At 42.1% G+C, this 22,901-nt stretch overlaps 1 protein-coding gene across 1 annotated transcript; it reads right to left on the reverse strand.

Annotated features, from left to right (window-relative positions):
* Positions 1-19,585, reverse strand: FBXO33 (F-box protein 33). Its single transcript, XM_075103474.1, has 4 exons — positions 18,965-19,585; positions 12,611-12,721; positions 6,462-7,147; positions 1-2,407 (listed from the first exon to the last, which is right to left on the reverse strand). Exons 1-4 carry the CDS (start codon positions 19,498-19,500, stop codon positions 2,136-2,138), a joined length of 1,605 nt encoding a protein of 534 aa, XP_074959575.1. The 5' UTR covers positions 19,501-19,585; the 3' UTR covers positions 1-2,135.
* Positions 19,586-22,901: the final 3,316 nt, after the last annotated feature.

The following is a 22,901-nucleotide window of genomic DNA, read 5'->3' on the forward strand; positions in this document are numbered from 1 at the left end:
GGTATTCATAATCTATTTAATAGTGGGACACCAAAGAAGTACTACACATTTTCTTCAGCACATTATATTTTGATTTAAGCAATTGCAACGGATGCAAGAATTTCTCAAAAATAGTTTGCTATATTCTACAATCCACAGTTTACTGTATCAGCCTAATAAGTCATATCATGATATACTGTTTGTGCTAACTGGTCTGATCGTCTGATCTTTAGCAAAGCATCCTTCCCCTTCCTCCACCCCCCCAAAAAAGTTGACAAAATTCAGCCAAATTAAGAAAATTACTGTACGGCTTATTTTAGACTCTTTTGTTGACCTAAACACAACGGGAGCTACCAGTTATACACAGCTTATGAATGATGTTGCGTTTTAATTCTAAGAATCTTCATGCTGATACAATAAAATATTTTATACAGTGATCAATTTTTAATGCTTTATTCATTGATTAAAAGAATATACATTTAACATAAACCATACAACATCAGTCATCAATTCAAACATTCAGCTGGTTTCCTTACATTTTCTGTCAGGAGTTTTTTTTTTTATCTGATCACATTTATAAGATAAAATCTCACCACATCTGGCATATACACACACTGTGCCAGTGGATTCACTCTACTGATGTACATATAAAATCCGCATGGTATGTGCTCACTGGAGACAAAACAGCGCACACCTGTCAAAAGGTCATTTTAATATAAGATGGTAAAACCATTTGTAAAACACATATAAACTTTTTCCATAAATAGAATCATATCTGGACATCTGTTGCATAAATTGTGTTTTCCAAAGCTTACAATATAGCAGCCAGGTCTCAGCACTGCTGGGCACCCACGTTGGCCACTTACTTTATTATTGCAGACTGTCCTTTAAACATTAAATGCACAACATTCGTACCACTTAAAACTGGGGTCAGGTGGAAGTCTCACAGAGACCACGTCTGTACCGCGGTTGCCCTGAAACAGTTAAATCGGCTTTTAAAGCCTCTCAGATATAACAAGATTTTAAAACATACTTCATGGAATGTTCTTCATGCATCATAGCAGCTCATACCTGTGATAGAACAAGCTTTGTATTTGTTTCCTTTCCTTCCTTTACATTCACTATTCACAGTGAAACAGGTGCATGTTTGTTAAGAGTTCTGAGGTTGCTGACTGAGCCACAGCACAGCTGTGTACCACAGGTCGAAATTCGACCTTATATATTACAATCTAGCAGTATCTGGCTGGCCAAAAGTTGGCCTGCCCCTGCCAGCATGTGGGCACTTCTTCATTTTTAATCTATTCTTTGGCAGCTGACACAGGCGCTGACAGAGAAAATCCAGTGACTCGGTTGCTAGGGATTTCACGACTAATGTTTGTTTGCAGGTGTATACCTTTGTACTGAAGTCTTCGCTGTTATGTTTTTACCTCATCGGAGTGCATATTCTTGGTCTTTTCTTTTAAACTTTGGCCCAAAGCTAACTTCTAAGGAAGATGGCAGAGCATGAGAATACACGAGGAGGAGTTTGCAAGGAATCCAAAAGGCTACAGCTTATGGAATGAATCTGTAAGTGCAGGCACCTGAAAAGCTAGTGTTTCACACCACCGCTTAACAGCCACGAAAAGCTGAGAACGGTAGTTAAGTCATGCTTCAGAATCTGCACGTGAAATAAAGCGAGGTGATATTCTTACAATGAACAGCCCTGGATAGACTTCTCTTCCTTTTAGACCTAGTTAGTAGCACGCTACCAGATTAAGCGCACAATGACAGCACAGAAATCCACTGGACTATGGATATGGGTATTAAAAAGAGTTGGCTCCTGAGCACAGAACTCCGATATATATCATAGTAAAATCATTCAAAATGCAGTTACTCTATAAAAGTAAAGTTAGCCGGCAACCTCAGACAGCCTTCGGCCGTATCTCTGTAACGTTTGGTAGACGAGTCCATTAACCGTGAAAACCCTAAACACTGCCACTTTCAGCTTCTAAACCAATACCCGACTACGTTCTTTGATCAAGAAGTAGAATACACATATATAATTCTATATAGCTAATACTGATTAAACACAGCACAAAAGGGGTTAATTCACGCTACTGAAAAAACATAATAGGACCCTACTTGCATATGTAACCACAGGAATTGTAAATAAGGAGCTAAATGCCTTCACTGAAGCTTTGCATCTCTCTGTAGAAGTGACGGGTTGGCTCAGTGAAGACACTGAGCAGCTCTATGTCCATGACTGCGTGCCAAGGTCGACCCAATCCGAGAGATACTTGCTCAATGAGATTGTGTACTGGATCCACATCCTGATCAGCCAGTTCTCCTTGGTCAAAATCAATGCTTTCTTCTGTGACTTCAAGAACTTTCAGGTCAGAGCCACGAAGACGAGCGATTGCAATAAGATTATGAGCCCAAACTGTGTAACCTAGTGGGGAAAAAAAAAGCTGCTCTGTCATTTTGCTACAAGGCATTTTACTGAAGTACTTAATACCAGAGCATCTCAACATCCTTCCCAACCTATCTTGCTGTCTTCCATCTGGCAGAATCCCCCTATTTTATTTTTGTTGTTGTTGCAAGTGGTAGAGCCCCATTTTATATTCTGAATAAGGAAGTATCAAAAATATTGCAGGTAGTTTGACCAAGCTTTTCTAGATCTCGTCTGCTCACCATTTGTAGAAAAGCAGACTTCTTTCCTCCAAGTTAAGTTATAGCTACAATTTCAAATGTCCTGTGATCTACTTTGTACTATAAATAAATAGAATGAAAAAAGTGAATAATCAATTATTTTAAGTGAATGTATAAAAGGACTCTTCTAGAACTGTGCTTCTGCTAGAAAAAAATATGAAGTTTGCTTTGGTTGCGTTAGAGGTAGACTTAAAAAAAACCTTGAAACAAAAGAGAATGTCAAAACAAACCAACCAAACAAAAAAACCCCAACACACACAAACCAGACGCCTCTCCAGGAAATAGGTCACACCAGTATTAAAATAAAATAGACTACATATATCTTGTTATTCTGAGATTAAACATAATTACAAAGCTTCCCTCTCTTCCCAGTAGCGTATATCAGCATCCCTCTTCTAAACCACCTACTCCCCAGTCACCTGTTCGCATTCTGTACCCTGGCTAAGGCAAATGCTGAGCTCCTCCTTATGCAGCAGATGCAAACCACAGATGATCTGGGAACTTCCCCTTTGGGGAGCTCTGCCAAGTCAGCCCTTCCATTGTAAAAGGAAAGGCTTATTTCTGCCTTCATCATCACTCTCACAGGTGCTAAGCCTCTTGGTGAGATGCCCACCTAGATTCCAAGTAAAGCTGCAGTCCACACAGTATTTGAACTGGGATAGATAAACTGCTGAGAAAGAAAAACTAACTGTGGTTTGGCCTTCAACAGTGCAGTTAACATGCTCTGCACCATAACGTATCAAAATAAGACAGCTAGTTAACGAGTGAGGAAAACTGATGTCAAACTAATACAGAAAGGAGAACTTTTTATTGTTTTTTCTTACTCTTTCCTACTGTTTGTCTCTAAGGTTTCCTGTAATTATGTTGCTTGGGATAGGTTTTCAACAAAGAAGCCTGCACACATCTGTATGGCTCGTTTCTGATATATTAACCATTAGGAATGTATTAATTCCCACAGTTTTCATCTGCTGATACTTCACCTCCATACAACTGTCCACAAAAGATGGAGCTGTCAATAAGGCTGTAGGACATTAAACCCAATGGAAAATTCCACCTGTACAATGACAGTCCCCAGTCAGGATTTGAAGGAGCTCACAACACCTTCCAGGTATCTTGATTTTAAAGGAACTTAGTGAAGAAATTCTTGACGGAAAGTGTAAGAATAAAGGGAACAACAACTGTGGTTAAATCCCCTGTACTATCCTTGTGGTTCAGGCATATGGCTTTTGATATAACTTTTCATGGTCAGATCCTCTAGTCTCTCTAACAACCATCCTATTCTCAACTTAATCTCATTTTAAATAAACTCTCCTTTCAAAAGTTTTGCCTGAAATTTCTTAGTAACCTTCCAGCAGCCAAAAAGCCTCTGTCCAGCTAAGTATTCAGAGGTAACAGGGGATGATTGCTTCACTACAAGTTCACCATGGGCACACCATAATGTGTTTTTCCTTGCTAGTAAAAAGTTCCACTTTAGCTTTGCTCACAGACAGAATAAAACTGAGAGTCTCACAGGTAACACAATATGCTTACAACACAAAGTCTTGAAAATCCACATGAAGTGTCCCTCTCTTAAGGAGAAGGGGGGGCCAGGTTTCAGCCCCCATAGACGGGCTGTGCTTTTTATTCACAGTGCCAGATCACATCACTCTGACTATCCTACTGTCCCCACCCCATCCCAAACCACCACACACTCTTCATACCCTTCCTTCATTCTGCAAGAATGTTTTTAATACCCTTCAGTCAGCTTTCCTCTGCTCCTGAAGATGCTACCTTGGTGGAAAGGTAATATGACTTTCCACAAAAGACAGAAGAGAATCTTGCAGCACCCAAGGAAAAGTGTCCGTAGGGTATGTTTTCCCGCTCCTCTCCTGGTCAGTGACAAGCAGCAGCCAAAACGCCACTTGTAAATCAGAGCTTTTTTCAGAGCAAACCAATAGCAATAGAGGGAGAACCAAAAATCCTGAGAAGCACAGGAAACTGAACAATAACCACTTGTAACTTGAGCACTTACATATAAAGCAGATTATGGCACCTTGAATAAAACCACCATTTTTTCCTGAAGGAAGCTTGACAGTATCATAAAGAATATGGAGCCAGAAACAATTCTTTGGTAAACCTCAGAAAATGGAAGTGTGAGGCTAAGACACTGTACAGAAGCATCACAGCATTCTAGATCTTTCTTTCTAGTCATATTCTTCTCACAGTTGCTACTCTAGAAGATGCTTATGCTATATAGTACCAGAGGAGTCATATTCACAGCTTAAAAAAAAAAATCAGGAGGCATTTCTAAGCAGCTTACCTAGCCTCTGCTGCAAGGAGGGAAGAAAAGAAGTGGAAAGAATCTGAATCCCAACATCAGAGCAAGGGTGACATTTGGCTATTCTCTCCCCCAGGTATACACAGCATCTCTCCAAAGAAAGAAGATGCAGCAACAACTGTTTGCTAGACGAAACTATAGAAGGTGTTTGCTTTCCCAATACTCTGCACAGACTAACACCCTCTACTGAATAGACATGTGCTGATATTAAATGACACTTACGCTAGTTTACTTTCAAATGTTTTACCATCTTTTTAAGTTTTGATAATATATTAGACTTCCCTGTAGTAGAAGGATGATTTAGGGTAACACATAAGTTAAAAAAAAAAAAAAAGCTTCTCAAACTTTTACTCAAATGTTAAAAGAAACTGCTAGAATCCACATTTAGAGCAGTAAGGTCATGTGCCAGTATCCAAAATCTGTCAGACCTGGAAACTCTAAAGGAGAGACAGCCAAATTGATTCCCCCTCCTCCCCCCTTCCCCTTATTTTTCAGTACAAGACAGTGGAAAAACTTTTTCTAGCAAATACAGCAGGACCTTCTGACTTCAGCCAATGGAAATCCAAATGTACAACCTTCACTGCTGAAGGTCTCTCCTGTTTGTGCTGAATGACTGGAGATTTACTCCCCCATGCAGTCTCAGGAAATGGGCATCCATTCTTATGCAACACAATACAGAGTCATCACTTAACTGCTTCATGCATCGGCAAACTTGGTCTTGGTAAGCTGACTCCAGCACAAACAAAAAGAACTATCCTGCATTATTTCATTTCCAGGTGCCTTAGAATTTGCCAAACAACTCTAACTTCTAGCAAGTACTGTACTGATGACAGAACTGAATACAAATGCACAATATTTTTTAAAATTTGCAATTATGTGGCAAATAAATAGGTGGAATAAACCTAGCACTGGTATTACTGGTGAAACTAATGCACTCAGTGAGGCAACCCCCTCCACATGATACTTTTCAGCCTTCATCTGCTGGCAGTCTTACAACTGGTAACAGACTTCCTCCCCTCAGCCATGGGGCACTTAACCCATGTTATTTACAAACAGGAAGCACAATCATCTAATCTTGCCAGCCTATGAGCTCACAGTAAAGGAGCAAGTGTTTTCAGCGTTCACATTCACAGAACCAGCCAGTTGGTGGAACTTGCACAGGGCAGAGCACTTTCAGGATAAGCCTCCTGGAATGCTCAATTCCTAGTTATCCTCATTTCTGTGAGAAGTCTATGAAAACCCTATGTGACTTCTCAACAGAAGTTAGTATGCCACAAGTATGTTTAGAACTCACACACAACAAATGCCTTCATATTTTCAAACGTGAAAATACCAGTATAACATACAACAGCGTGTATAGCAACTGTGCAGGAGGCTTTTGAACACTGCTCTACTAAAACACATTGTGATTATGAAGGCTGAAGTGTTTTAAAGTATTTCAAAGTCACATACTATGCCCGTGCAACATGTTACCTACCATGAACAGCTAGGAGAGACAGTCTTGTGCACCTCCAGGCTAATAAGACAAGTGGATCTTCATTCCGGTTGTCGCTAAGATCTGGGAAGCCAGACATATCTATCACATCATTCATTAGTATGAAATGAGTGAGGAACTTGTCATACTGCCTGGATATGAGGTCAACAACAGCCCCTGAAACACAGGTGATGTAGCTGTCAAAGTGAATCCTCTCTAGAGGGATACTGGGCTTAAGAATCCTTAACATATCATCACTCTTGACATCGAAAGCCATTATATAGACCCGAAGGTTAGCGCTGTTGCGAGTCAGCGCCTTCCAATTCTCATCTTCTGGCATACTGTCCAATGACTTGTGCATTATGGAAACACTGTGGACCAGGAGAGACAGTCGATGCAAAGGCACATGGTTGCTGTCAGCCAGGACTCTTGCCATTTCAGCTGTAAAATCACAGAAATCCAAAGCGAGCGAACGCAGATTCACAAAGCGCTCCAATTCAACCGCAGTGATAAGAGTGGTATTACCAGGGATGTGGTTGTCCAATAAGCTCAGATGTTCCATGGTGTTGGCTATGGGGTTTGATAAGGAGGACAATGACGTGGGAGTTACTATTTGCAGCATAAACCCACAAGACAGCCATTTCAATTGCCTGCTATTGCCTAATATCTCTTCAAACAGCTGTTGTATTCTGCAAGTAAACAAAACAGACAATGATCCTATTAAACATGGTTTAGCCTTACAAATTGCATACCATTCTGTTATTTTTTTATTCAAGAATTATTATTATTCTTTCATTTATGGCCTTATTCTGCCATTACTATGGTTCTTGTGAACTACAAGTTTTGGAACCTGACTCTGCAGACCGCCCACAGCAATTTGACCTTCGCTGCACTGAAAATGTTAAAACTGTAAACTATCTTGAGAAAAATTATGTACTTTGTCTTTCAAAAACAGTGGCACACTATGAACCTCATTTCATGTATTTCTTAGCACGTATTTAACACCCTCCCGCATAAATCTTAAGGTTATGCAAATGAGAAAACCCGCAATGCTTTTAAAACAAGGTTCTTGTTTTTAAAATCAGCTTTTTGTATCTGCTAACCTCTCCAGAACTGTGAATTCAATATGGGAAAAGTAAAATTATTTTCAATAAAAGGTTGCAGAAAGTTGACTCTGAGCATAAGTTAGAATGATCTGAAACTACTTGCTTGACTTTGCTCTTTAAAGGGTAAAGAACAAAATAACAAGATCCTTTCAATAGTCCTGAATGTACAACTATTGGGATCTTCAAGTGTCAACAGGTTCAAGTTTTACCAAAACAACTTGGACGTGGTAACATTTCAATCTCAGATGATTGTGGCACTTCCAGAATCCTCATGCCATTTATTATGCTGCATGAGTATTATGCACTTATTCTGATGCATCCCACCTCTCCTATCCCTTTATTTTTTTAATGAAGGGATGTTCTTTAAGTCAGATATTTAATTCAGGAAGACAACAAAAGTATTTTAAGATAAAATTTTGAATACTAAATTCAAATAGTACAGTCAAACTCTACAAACTTTCTCCAAATAAATATTTTTCCAGCCTTCATCCCACTGCTGCTAAGGCCCAAAAGAGTCCTCCCGCCCAAATGACAAGTATTCTTTGAGCATATACATTCTAGGACACATGAGAGTTTGAGCTCAAACCCTGGTCAGCCAGGAGGGAAGATCAGCATTTAAGGGAAGCAGTCGAGCTGGGCTATGACAGTTCCATGAAACCAAGATATAAGATGTAAACACCTCTGGTACAAAATCAGCAGAAATCTTTGCACCTCAAATTAGGTAATGTTTTGCACAGAACACTTTTTCCTTTATTGTTATGAATATCTGTATGCTTCATACATCTAAGCAAAACAATGTTACAAAGTTGTTATTCTTATCCACATATCTTTAATCAAGATAATGTCCCGACAAAATTAAAACCTTATCTAGCCCAGTATCCTGACTGACAGCTGAGAAACACCTTAAGCGCGGCAGAACCAGGAAAGCACTTAGGGATACTTCTCAAATATCTCCTTAGTTTCCAAAAATTTGTAACTCAAACCTTTGGAGCCAGAGGTGGCTTTCTGTATTTAGTAACCCTCGGGGACCTTACTTCTAGAAATTTATCCAGGCTCCTCTTTAAGCCAAGTAAGCTTTTAGCAACTCTAATGTCCAATAATTAAGAACTCTGCAGTGCGATTCCCCCCTCTTCTTGCTTCCTCTGAACCTGTCACCTACTACTTTTGATGACCCATAATCCCTCTGTTGTAAGAAAGTTAAAAAGATCAATCCTTATTCATCCTCTGCCTTGCCTGCATGTGCTTTCTTCCTTCTCCTAAGAATATACCGGGTTTGCAAGGCCTGACTTCTCTTTGTAAGTGGAAAAGTTGGTGTGGTTATTGTATTTATCTATTAAACACCTCAGAATAGTTCTTAAGGTTTTGCCTAGTATAGTCATCAGGTTTAAAGACTTCAGTTCTTCCAGATCTTCTCTGAACATTGTTTTTTAAACTGAGGATTGGCAACTGTGACACAAAACCACAGTTTTAAACAACAGGTCAAGAGTCACAGATAGTCTAGTTTTTGCTATTTTATTCCTGAATTCTTTTACAGTTCAGATGAGCCCTGTTTGATCCTGGCAATGTTTGTTTCATAGTTATTCCTGCCAATGCTTAAATTGAAGGCAAATTCTCTGACAATCCCCCAAAGAAAAAGGTTCTACCACAGGAACCTCTGTAATTTCTTCCAGTGAACAAAGACTCACCCCGCCCCCCGCACCATACACATCTACAAAAGGTGCTGTAATAATTGCAGCAATGGTAGAATTTATTTTGCAATAGTCCAAGTAGTCAATCTTAAGAGTGCTTGTAATATTTTACAAAACTATTGAAAAAAAATGACAGATCAATTTTGAGATGCTCAGTAGAATACTACCATCTCACTGCACTAAAAAGCTGTTTAAATTGTGCTTCTGATACAACTTAAACATCTAAGCTTAGAAGAGTACTGTCCTAGTGCTTGCACAACTTAATGAAAAGAAATATTATACAGAACTCTGCAGCTGTAGGGTTAGTTTTCTCCCCTGTGGGAATTGCACTAAACTTTCTGAAAGAGAGATACTGATTTAATGCTATCTACACAGCAACTTTTTAGTGCAAGCACCGAAGTATTTATGCAAGTATTTAGATTTGTGCTGATACTCTACCAACCTGTAGGTTCTAGGGAAACTTTCCAGCCACCTTCCCCCAGTTCTTTGCCAATTTAATAAAAGGAGATCAAACATGTCAATAGAGAATATTTAATAGCGATCACTTTTGGATTGTTTTTAATACCTGCTTTATATAAGGCCAGGCAGGAAGCACAATATAAACCACATGCCATTAATTTTAACATATTTCAAATAATTTTTTCAAACACCCTAACAGGGCTTTTCCTCCCCCGCAAATTCCTATATACATCTTATTTTTTATAAACAGGCTGCACCTAACTCGAGTTTGCAAAAATACTTTTAACTGTGTTCTAGAAATTTAGACACATTAAGTGATTTTTGGGGAATTAACACCTACTTTATTATCATACTAACTTCTACATCAACTGCCGAGCATGTAGTACAACATTTATTCTAACTTACACACAGGTATCTTAAAGCTTGCTTATAAAGCTGAAGTTTAAGCATGGTTTAGTAAGAATACCACAAAATATAAGCAGAGCTCAGCACATGCAAGAAAGCAACATAACCGAGTGAGGCCTCAAGCGTACTTAATCAGCCCCCTTTGCTCCCTGTAAGCAGCAATCTGAAACCTACAAGTGATCATACTGGAGCAAACTATTAAAAAAAAAAAATCAAAATAAATTACTTTCACAATTAATGCCCAAAATGGCACTTTCAGCCAGAGGACAGACCAAAGCCTGACTAGACAGGCTGAGTTACTGTTTAAGCCCAAAAATCCAGACCTGACCAGTACTGAAGCACATTGATGGCCCTGGACAGGAAACATATTACTAAGGTCCATATGGAGCCTATTTGTTTAATTAAAGGCTATCAATCAAAATGTGTTGTTTAATAACAGAAGCTAAACTGGTTGTTTTGGAACCAAGCTATCTGAACCCACACGGATCAATCACGGGAAGCAGCTTTCAGAAAGCCAAAAATTTAAACAACTACCCTTTGTTCAACTCAAGACAAATGTACTGTTTACGCTGAACTTCTCAACAGTTACAAACTAAGTTGTAAAGAGAATTTTAGAAAGTAACCAGGGACACATATGCTATACAGAAAAAGAACAAGCATTACAAACCCATGCTGATCACTGCAAAAGTACACTTTTGAAAAGACAATCCAAAGCCTCCTCTCCCTCAGAACAACCCTCAGCCTTAACCTGGGGGAGCATCCTAATTGTTCTGTCGTTCACACATGGTCTGTTACACCCAGCTGAATGCTACAGACTTAAGAAAGTGTCACGTCTTCTTTCCTGAATGCTTTAATTGCGGGAAGTTCCTGAAACACCTAGTAAGGTTTATCACCACGAGGGTTCCAAAAATCCTCAACTACCAGTAACACGGTCTCCAAAGGTCACTCAGTATCTTCCAGTGTTAGCTATCAGTATCCATGTTTTGCAACTTAATTGATACAAACCCCAAGTGCAAACAGCAAGACTAAGGAGCCATCAAGATTTACTTCCCAAAGTAAACCTGCTGCTAGTGCTGATGAACTTGAGAACATTGAATAAAACACTGCCAGCTTTCCTTTAATTTAGAAAAGGACAAGCAGGTACCGAATACACCGTTTTATTCTAAAGAAAATCCCAACAAAGCTAACAGACAAAAAAGAAGTAGCATTTATTTGCTAGTACCGAAACGTACCAAGGTCAATATTCAGCTAAAAGGCTAACTTCAAATTAGATAATGAGTTTTAAATGGTTTATGGCTCCAAAATGTGCATATTTTTGTTATTTGTTTGAAAAAAATGTTTAACTATGCACTCAGCTGAGTAAATACCTACTTCGATGACTCTCTTCAAGCCCCTTGGCAAAAATTTGATTATATATTTATGTTTCCACAATGAAAGCTATAAAAAGGCTGATTCGGTAAAAGCTCATTCTTTTACCTGCACACTGCACTACAGTAGACATGTTAAACAGAATCCCAAATTGCTCCAAGCTCTGCATGCTAAGCGTAATGGATGACAAAGGCACAGTATGTGACCCACATCTGTAGTTACACTGTTTTACAAATTTAAGCCAGGACCAAACATTTAGCTTGACGGTTGTGTTCACATACACACGCTGATTTGATAATACACCTACACGAGTTCTAAAAACACTCTAAAAATAATAGCAAAGATCTAGAGTGGCTGTACTTAGTCTACTCCCAAGCTACTGGGAGAAAGATGTTTAAACTGAAACTAATTGAAATTATGGTATCCAGGTTTTATCTGTATGGAAAGTTTTAGCAGAAATAGTTTTAGCAAAAATAGTTAACATCACTCCCTCCGTGGTAATTCATTCTAGAAGTCAGTAGCTTTTTACCTTTTCCAGAGAAGAAGAACTAGCTATTCTGATTACAAGCATTCAAGAACTGTACTGTAATGTAATTATGGTAAGCTAAAATATGCTGCTGAACTAAACAAGCACATTGTGAGCTATGATCTTTCAGAAATTCTGCAAATACATAACCTAGTTTTGAGATGCAACTTGGAAGAAGTTGTTTGTGTTTATGTCCTCTTTCAAGTTTACTTGCTACACATCCTCAGTTCTTGTGACATACCACAGATTACTTATTTTTCTAATTTTTTCATGTACAGGAATAGTAGAGGTGCTGGTAACAGCCCTCCCTATCTCTTCTCCCCTTTTGTACTTTTAACATAATATCACTTCCAGAACACAATGAAAAAATGAAAGAAAGGATTCTCACCCTGCTGAGAAGGGGGGGTAAAAAAAAGCCACAAAACCAGACTACTTCACGTAAATTGTGGGAACAGAAATCAACTCAATTAAGAATTTAGATTCTCATCCTATTAAAAAACTTCAAGATGTCTCAGTCACGTATTTGAGGCATGCAAATCTGTGTTCTGTTATCTCTTTTTACTACTTTAATGTGTTTGATAATTTACAAATATAACTTACTGCTTAATCTTCTTGCCATCAGGGTCGACCTTGCCGAGGTATGTATTTGATATACTTCCATGTTGCTGCAGAATGCTTATATCCCCGAAGAGACTTAACTTCTGGAGGTTCCTATGAAACAACAAATAAAAAGGAATCTGTACACAAAATTAAAACACTGTGAGGAATCATTCTGGGTAAGCCAAACACAGGCAATAAGAACACATTATTACATGGAACACGTAGTCTGTTTTGGGAAACATCCTGGAATTCAGGCACATAAGGAACCACAAAAAATGAGACAAGTATAAAGGGGAAGAGGACTACACAAACTGCTGAATCCAGCTGTAAAAGCAAATGCCAGTTTTAGGTCACCACAGGAGTGTTTGCAGCAGGCCAGCATCATAAAGAAAACTTTCAGCAGTGCTTTCATGCACTTTTTAATCCTTGGAACATGTGTGTTAAGTGTCACAGACAAAAACATCAAATACCTGTTCCTTTTAACATTTAATACTGCATTTAATGTCTGAGTAGAACACAACCACAAACAACCCTGTCTGAGTACTTATGTGTTGCAGCTGGGTTACAACTGGGACCCCAAACCTGCCTCAATCGAGGCAACACAAACCTCAGACAGGAAAAGCAAAAGCTCACCCCAATCAGTGTCTGATTTCTGTTGTGTCAAAGTAGGGGAAGCTGTTCTAATATTTCCCAACAGTGACCAAAAGAGGATTAGTGGTCCACCATGACATATAATTTTAATTTTTAAAAGGGATACCTAAAAAGAAGTGAAAGAAGAACCTCTAAGTTTATACTGGACATGACTCAATGCACTAGACAGTCAGTTTTCCTTTCCCTCGTACAGTTTATTTCTCTCACTTGCATCTTGCGTATTCCTAAAAAAATCAAGCAAGAGATATATGAAAATGACTGCAGCTTTAGAGCAGCTGTGTGGCATTTACTTTTAAGATTTTTATTTTTTTAACTAAGTTTCAGGTCAACATTTTTTTTTATTTATACACTCTGTAAATTAGATTTACTCCTAACATGCAAGGACTAGTCTGCACTTGATAATTAACATGGTAGAAACTCCAGTTTCATCACAAATGGATACATGAGTAAAATTCATCTTAAACAGTAGATGCCAATTAACCTGTAGCTGACAATTAAGTGAGTTACATAAATTCTTATTTCTGCTGGCTTACAAATCATATGCTAATATTTCAGATCAGCTTTGAGGAACACGCAATACAATTACACTGCTCAAAGCGGAGGGAAGCTCTGGTGCCAGTTCACTAACCTCCACACATTGAGCTGATATTCTACCAAGTGTGGGGGAGAAGTACCAAGTAGCCAAGTTTTACATTTTTTTAATGAAGTATAAATTGCAGTCTGTAATTGGTATCTACCATAAGTCATAATTTACATGTTTTGAAATTCCTTCATTCAATAACCATACACTACTTTCCTGAAATCTACTCACTGTTGCACCTGCTACTTTTCTTCTATAGGTGAACAACAACTTAATAGCAAGATCCGCAAGCTTTATACCGAGTCAGACAAATACTGGAGCAAACTACCTAGATTTTACAACTGTTTCAGAAATTCTAACAATTTAATATTTTAAATACAGTAATACTGTACCGATGCTACGTTAATATAAACTGAGCCCTAACCACATGCTCAATATTCTGTAAATCTGACTGAGACAATGCCTGATCATACTGAAGAGGAGTAAGCTTGGCAGGGAAAACCGAAGACACTGGCACCACCACTGAGAGTATTTTGGGCTCTTCTTTCCTCAAAAGCTCTAAGAGAGAGTCTAGTGTGACAGGGAAAACAGCAGAAACCTCCACCTGGTGTGAAAGGCAGCATTCACAGCCAATGCTGTAATTAAGCTTTTATCTTCTGATCTCAGTGACTTAATTCTGAGAGCTAAGAGACAAAATGGGACCTTCAGAACAATTTTGCATCACCTGCATATTCACATCACACACAGGTCTTGTTTTGTGCTACTCATACCCCCAGAGAGTGCTACTGTAGGCAGGTATTAATTTTAGAGCCACCAAACCACAGGACACAAAAAACACTATTCACTAGTGTCCCACGCATTTTTAAAACATCTATCTGACTGCTATTTCATGTGCTACAGAAACACATGGAAAAGTCCTCTGCCTCAAAATTTAAGCAATGAAAACATCCAATTATTTTTCCATTCACAGCACAGTTATTACCATCAACAAATCTGATCACAGTTCAACACAGTATTAGTTTTTTGCTACTATTTGCAGTGTCATATAATCTCTATGGCATTCAGCTCACATATCATCTTTATACCAGAGAATTAGTAAAGTGATTGCTACTGAAATAAAATTATTTAGAAGTTAATTGTCATCTTTTGCTAAAAGTCATAATGGCGTCTTAATCCTATGTACTACACACACACACAGCTGGGAAAAACACATGTTTTGGGGGGATTTCTAAACCATTTATTCTCCACTATCTCAAAAAGCATACTAAAAGTAATGAACTTGTTATGAGGCTCCATCTTCAGTCTTGGTCGGCCTTTTTGAACGCCCAATGAAAATAAAGGAACAAAATAGCCTTGCTTACATTCAACTCAAACAAAGCGGTAAGGCACATATTGTATTATTATACTAGTTTTTGCCAGTTTCAGCTGCCTTGCTCAAAACAACAGAAAAGAGTCATTAGAAAACCTCAAATACAGATGCAGTCTACCGTTTTGAGCAATTCACCAAATTTTGGCAATTCCAAGACAGATACCATGCTTCATCAAGATACCACAATTTTACTATAATCTGCATTTTTGTTTTCACAGCAAAGATCAAACAAGTCACACAAATTAATGTACTGCAGAGGAAAGGGTGGGGGGAGGAATGACTACCTAATCTTCCTTTGCAGGCAGCTAGAGGAGAGGCCACACTTTGGGATTTCAGAGTTACATAAAAGAACCCAGAATTTTCATACTGAACTATCGGCAGTTGCTTATTAGCTGCTGTATGCACTGAAATGACTCACAGAAAGTTTGTTGCCCTCCCACCTGCCTTCCAGAAGTTAGTTTTGAAAGATCAATTTGAGAAGGAACAAATTAGTAGGATCTCTTAAGAGCCACTAAAAACCAATTTGTCCATCCAGATATTGCGACAGAACATTACGCCCACCCGCCTAGCCTTTTTTTTTTTTTTTAAATAGGAAGTAGAACATCAACTGTTTAAACAATAATATACTTTGTTATTTTGCTTCTTTTATTGTCATAAACATAACAGCTCATGGAAAACTTACAGCTCACTATAAATGCTGCTTTAGTACCTTTTAATGAAATAAATTATAGATTTTTTAGAGCTCATCATGGTTCCAGCCCTATTAAGTAATATTTTGGGAGTACTATGCTGCCACCCTCAAAATAAAGTTTACAGCGACTTGAGCTCTACCTCAAATATGTGACAGACAGAACGTACCTTTTTGGCTGATAACTGGCTGCCAGCAATAATACTTGTCAGAATATCATCAGTTGTTTTTAAACCAAATTGCAGACAAGTAGTTATTTCCTTAATTCCATCAGAATTAGCAAAGGTCGCTCCAAAATATTTTTCTAGAGACTTAACATGCAGATTTGCTTAGAAATTAGCAATTTTATGTTGTACAGAAAATGCTTTTATTAGCAAAAATATAGATTATTCTCCTCTACCCAAGAGAGCATCCAGAAATTGCATTACTTTTAGCCATTACTTTTCTTAGGTCCTGCAGTATTGTAAATCCTCGAGGAATTCTAGAGCCATCTAAAGTACTTTTTTTTTCCTGCAAGGAGGGCGGTTGTTACTGTATTGTTTAATAATAGATTTAAAAGCAAGACTACACAGTTAAGAAACAGCGTATCATTTCACAAAAGTAGATTTCTTCCTCCCTGGTCCTGAAATATAAGATGGAAATTCTTTGAAATTCTCTGCCAAAAAGCTATCATAAGGGCTGACAGGAGTTATGAAAGAACCATCCTGTTTTAAACTTAATTCTGAAAGGAATGCATTTACAGTGATTCAGCCACTGCAGAAGTTAAAAACACTGCCCTTTCTATTATTTTGGAAATCGTAACAGCTATCCCACGTACAATGACATGCAGCAAACACAAGAAGGAATTAATAATTATCCTTGAGTTACTGATGAATAAACAGAAGCAGAGAAAGTGACTGGACTGCAGTCATCCCTTAGACAAAAAACTAAGCATCAGGCAGGTAACAATGCCTCTGGTTTAGACATGTGGCCACAATAACAACTAAGCAGCAATTTGGCATATATTAATCCTCCTTCCCACCTTGTTTCAATCTCAAAACTCTACTTAAAGACATAAAATTCAATGTTCTACATGCAAACTAATCAGTTATCTGTAGTTACCTTTCAAGAAAAAAGAAATACATCAAAATAAACCTTGTAAAGGGTTCTATTCAGAAAGTACATCTGAATAAATGGTCACACATTTAATATAAATCATCCCATATCCCCCCCCCCCCATTTTTTAAAGTGCTCATAAAAAGAAAGCCTGCTATAATACCCAGGTACCCTGTGTTTCCCTGTCATACATTATTCATTTCAAAACAAAACAGCAGCATGCAAATTGTTTGAAGACAGCAAGAAAGTACAGTAATGCAAAATCCTCTCAAAGCTGGAAACTTTTCACCCCTGGCTTACCACCGAAATTACACTAATCTACCAGAGAACAGGTACTGCAAGCAGTTACTTCTACGTAGTGTTTTACTGCAGTCCTGAGCCATGCTGTGCATACAGAATCTGTAAGAGGAATTATAGAAAGCAAGTGTCCTTGTACAAGTTTCAGATAAGGCCATGGAGAATTAATCTTTTTCAAAAGAAAAAGTGTACCAAAAGCCTTCTCACAACACATTTAACTTTGACGGCCTAATATTTCAGTGGGGCAGGGGGGCATTCTAGTTTTTCCAACTAACCCCCCGGCAATGTCTCCTGCAGGTAGTATTTATTTTAAAATTCCAAGTCCATGTAGTGATATTTATCTCAGATCAGATAATCACTGACATCGCTTCAACATTTTTTCCACTTATGACATCAGCTGGATTTCCCAAAGATTCAACAGTTAAGTGAAAGGCAAGAGAAGGCCGATCAAGGCAGATAACGATGATCTGCACACACACAAGGATTCACAGGGCAAGAGATAAATTAAGCTAAAGGTGAGCCGGGACCAAGTAGCCACTTTCAGAAGTAAGGTTTGTAACTCTCAGCCATCTCAGCTGTGCCACAGGAAGTACCTGCTGGGCCCAACAGAGCAGAGGAACTGAAAGTGAGACTTCACACACCACATTTGCATTCATCTCAAACCAACGAGGAATTACATTTAAAGTTCTCTCTCTACAGTTCAAAATAAAGCAGCAAGGAAGGCCTCAAACTACTCTCTAATCCCTCCAGAATCAATGAGGGGTGGTGATGAGACCATGATTCAGTTGCAGACTGTTTTCCAAAGGCCATCCAGAAGGTTTAATTCATCCTAAAGATACCCTGAAATACTTGTACCTTTTTTATTTTTTCCTTGATAGGTGAAGCTATATGCACACAGACGGAAAGAATATTAACCATCTCCTATCCTAAAATCTGCATGGCTTTCCAAACGCATCATAACCCAACAGTAATATCCTTGCTTTCCTGTCCTAGGTGCTGACTAGAGGCCACATATTAGGATATCTGATTATCTTTTTTAAAGATATTTATCTTGACCTCACCCACAAACAGTAAAGAGAAATATTTTCATTTTAAAGAACTCTAACCTAAGGAAATTATCCAATCTGCTAAAGGAAGTCCGTGAAAAAGCAGGATCTAAACACATCTTAAGACCAAGCCACAGGAAAAGACGTCTATCATTTAAAGTTCAATTGTGCCAAGAAAGTTCTACGCCAAAGCATTTTTTCAGTAAGCAAACATCAAGGCCACCTCCTCGTTAAAACGAGTCCAGACTCAGTTCAGCAGGTAACACGAGAGCTGGCGTGAAGGCTGAGCTTTTCAAGACAAAACGCCTCACAGGCGGAAAGGTGGAAGTGCTTCATCGGGGCAGTACTCCATCACTCTCCCTCCAGAAAAGCACCAGCGCTGCCATCTTAACCCACTCTATACTGATTTCTCACGACATGAATTACTTTTCAACCGTGCGTAAGACCTCTAAAGCCTGCCCGTAGTAAGGTTTCATTTTAAAGCGAAAAAGGCGCCTTCTAGGGCAACCTCGCCATCCGGCCGCCACCGCCGCCCCTCAGGCCGCCGTCAGGCGAGGAGAAGCGCGGGCCCGCTCCCCCCGGGGCCCGCTCCCCCACGGCTCCCCGCGGGCCGCCCCGGCGGCGGTACCTGTTGTTGCGGACGCTGCTCAGGACGCAGAGCACCAGCTCCAGGTACGTCCTCAGCAAGTCGAGCCAGCGCGGGCACAGCGGCGGCGCCTCCCCGTCGCCCGCCGCCGCGGCGCCCTCACTCCCCCCCGCCGCCGCCGCCGCCGGTCCCACTCCGCCGCCGGCGCTGGGGTAGTTGTCGGCGGCGAACTGTACGCGGAGCTCCCGGACGAACCAGCCGCACTTGCGCATGAGGAACTCGAGCCGCGGACGCTCGGCCGGCGAGACGCGGAGGCTGAGGCGGAGGCGCGGCCATAGGGCCGGGTAGAAGAGGCACTCCCGCCAGTGCGAGCAGGCGGCCGAGGCCCGCAGCCGGTCGGGGCCCGCCAAGAAGGAGAAGATGTGCACCACCAGCTCGCTGGGCAGGGAGCCGGCGCCCACCGCCTCCCCGCACACCGACATGCCTGGCGCCGGCCCGAGCCCCGCTGCTGCTGCTGCGGTGGCCACCGGCGGCGGCCCCGGCCTCGCCTCCGGCTCCTGCGACAAAAACAACAACATCAATGACAAGGCGGAGGGGGCGGGCGCCGGCCGGGACGCGGCTGCTGCCGGGACGCACCACCCGCACCGCCGCCGGGGGGGGGGAAGACACGGGGCGAGGAGGGGCGGAGCGGGCCCTACCACAGCCCAGCGCGGCGGGGGGGGTGGGGGAAGAGAAGGGTGGGCCGGCCGCCGGCGCGGCGCCGTGTGGGCCCTACCACTCAGCCTGCGGAGGGGGGGGGTGTGCAAATGACGTACCGCTAATGTGCTCCTGCGGGGAGAGGAGAGCCGCCGCGGCAGAAGGAGGGGTTACCCCTTGGGGGGGGAATGGAACATGCCACCGGTCGAATGGGAGGCGGGGAGAGCCCAACCGCCTCCGCGAGGGCGGGTGGGCCGTTAACCCTTCCGTGCCGCGGCGGAGTCGGGCGCCTCACCGTGAGGGCAGGCTGCCTCCGCCTCACGACCCCGGCTCCGGGACAGAGCGGGGCGGGAGCGCCCCAGTGTCCAAGCGGCGCCGCGCCGCGAGGGAGCTCCTCCGCCCTCAGGCGGAGCGGGGCGAGGCCCGGGAGCGGGGCGAGGCCCTCCCGCCACTACCCCGGGTGCTCAAGAAAGCGCGGAAAGCGTGTCGGGCCGCCGCGTTCCCTCGCGCGTGCCCCGCCTTCCTGCCAGCGAAATTCCCTGAGCAGCTGCCGCGGGAACGGCGCTTGCTGGGCAGGGAAGGGGAAGCGCGGCGGAGGGGCCGGCCTGCGGCGAGCCTGAGAGGGTGCATGAGGAAATGCTCCAAACCGTAGTTCCCACCGTTTCTTAAAACTCATCAGCTTTCTGATACCCGTGCCAACATCAGCTGCGGGCGTAGGAAGATAGCTTCTCGTGTGCGTGCGGACTCTTGAGACAATTTAGAGATGCGTTGCATTCTGACGCTGCAAAGGCTGAACATCAAAGTGATGTTAATTGCGATTATAAGTTTTAAATTTTTAAAAGCCTAATTGAAAAAAAGTTATTATTGCCCGTATGTTGGAATAATGCACATAAGTTTATGTAACAGCGTTATATCTGAGTGTGCAGAAATGTACACATAAAGGAACAAAAGCTGTGCTAAGAGAAATGAAGCCTAGGCTCCTCCTTGTGTTCAGAACAGGGTCCCATTATAAACAGATTTATCGACAACCAAATCTAAATTGTCACTCTCCCTTTACTCCATGACTAGACATTTTCTTTGTCTAACAGCAGGGGTAGTTTCGGTTCCCTTACTGAATTTGGTCACGGGGGAAATGTCACTGAGTCTTCCACTTCTCCTTGATTAGAGAGAAGGATCCCGGAGGGCCAGATGTTATTGAGAAAGTGAGATTGTAGGAAATTCCCAGCCTGGCAGTTCTTCTCCCATTAGGGACCAGTGCTGCTTCACACACCTGTGTGGGTGATTCGGACCTGCACAAACAACTCAGGTAAGCGTTGTGCTGCTCTCCCTGCAGACTCCGCTATCAGATTAGACTAAAATTCCCCAGGCAGTCAAGATGCAAGCTCTGAAGCAGCCAAACTCATCTGGCCTAGAAGGATGCAAATGAAGGGAACTTAGGCGCCTACACGTCTCCTTATTTCAATACCTACTCAACACTTCCACGTTGCTGAGCTGATGATGAGTCAAAGCACTTCCAAGATCACTGGGTATCTTAACCATAACAGAATCAAGCTTTACGACTCAGTGCCCTGGCATTACTACAGTGGCATCAAGAAAAAATGGTTTAAGAAGTTAGTAGTTCTGCATTTCTGGTTGCCTTTGGATTGTATTGGATCAGCAAAATGTGGCATGCTGGGATCGTGCCTGTGATAATAAACATGGTGAAATGGTCTTTTACTGTGACTGTTGCACGGTCACTTTTTTGTCACTTACGTGGCTCCAGTTTACCGGGTTATGTTAAAAACAACAAACTTGGGAGCTATTAACTTCAGGTTTTTGGGCTTGAGTGAATAAATGGGTCTGTCTAAAGCTTCAGGTCATCACAGCTACGTCCAAGCGGTCCGACATGATAAATGCCAGACTTGGTGAGGCTCCCCGATCTGATCCATCTGCACAGCCAGCATGGCACTGAGGCAACCTCTGAGGCGGCCAGTTCTGGGTGTTGAACCACAGTCTTCCCTGCCTTGGACATCAGAAATGTGCTTTAGCTTGGCTGAGATTTGGTTTCACGGTGCAGGCTTTTGTTAGTGCTAATGCAGTGATTGCAAGCTGATGGGAAGATACCTCGGAAAAAGACCTGCGCCCAACTTGCTTGCAGACTTTAGGATGTTGCTGGGTGGCTCCATCAGGTAGCTGGTCAAACATCTTTTTGCTGAAGCACTAGGCTGTCAGCACAACTCCGGTGCGTAGCCCTCCATGAAGCCACTCACTGAACGTTTAAAGCCAAGGGTGGGAACCGCCAATCTTCAAGCCACAAATCAAGATTTTCACAGGGCTGAAAGGCAGAGGAGCCATACCACACATCTCAGGGGGGCTGGAAAGAAGAAATCATTCCAAAGCAGTTCGCAGGCGGGAGATGGCAGCCATTTCATGGAAAGTGACCACCAGCTCTTGCACAGTCTGCTGCAGATCAGAATGGGCTGCGGGCCCAGCAGGCCCCGGGGAACATGGTGTTGCCAGCCCCAGCAGCTCCTGTTGGGATTGTTTTTCAGCAGTGCCAATGCCAGCACTGCCCCCCCAGCAGCCCTTCTGGCACAGGAGTCAAGGGCCTGCACGGGGCTCCAAAGCTGCAGACTAGCCGTAACCAGGTTAAAGTTTACTGGACCTGAAGGTCACCAGTTTGGCAGCTGATGCCAAGAGCAAAGGCTGCCGACCCTGCTGTGTCAGGAGCTCTGTCCTGCTCACCTGCAGAGGGCAAGATATGGCTAATGAGCAGAAAGCAACGAACAGACTTTCTAAATTAAAGTCCCTTCTTGGGCTTTAGGGATGTTGTTAAGACATGTACATTTCTGGAATTATTAACTTGGCACATGTCATTAGTGAGCTGCTGTGAAGTTGCCGCCTGTGAGAACAGACACCACATCAGAGCAAAGCAGAAACAGAAACCAGGCCCTGGTGGGGAATCAGTGCTTCCACGTGTGCAGTAACACACGGAAATAACATCTCTTTTGCCTTGACGTACGCCGAGGTGAGTTCAGCAGTTAAACGTTGAACTTAACCGTAAGCTTCCTGCATAGCCTTCACCTGTGACATATTGTCCAGATCAGGAGGTTATTGTAAGGGGAGTCAGGCAGCAGCAGAACGCCGCGGCCCTACTAGCGATCCCGATGGAACCGGGGAACCACACACACAAGCACACAACCACACACTTTCTCTCACTCCTGCCCCCACCCCGGGCAGCGGCTCTGCCAGGCACGGGGCACCCGGTAGCGCCGGGGGCGCGGCGGGAGAGGCACCGGCGGCG

This window comes from Phalacrocorax aristotelis, chromosome 9 (genome assembly GCF_949628215.1).
Source record: "Phalacrocorax aristotelis chromosome 9, bGulAri2.1, whole genome shotgun sequence".
Classification (NCBI taxonomy): domain Eukaryota; kingdom Metazoa; phylum Chordata; class Aves; order Suliformes; family Phalacrocoracidae; genus Phalacrocorax; species Phalacrocorax aristotelis.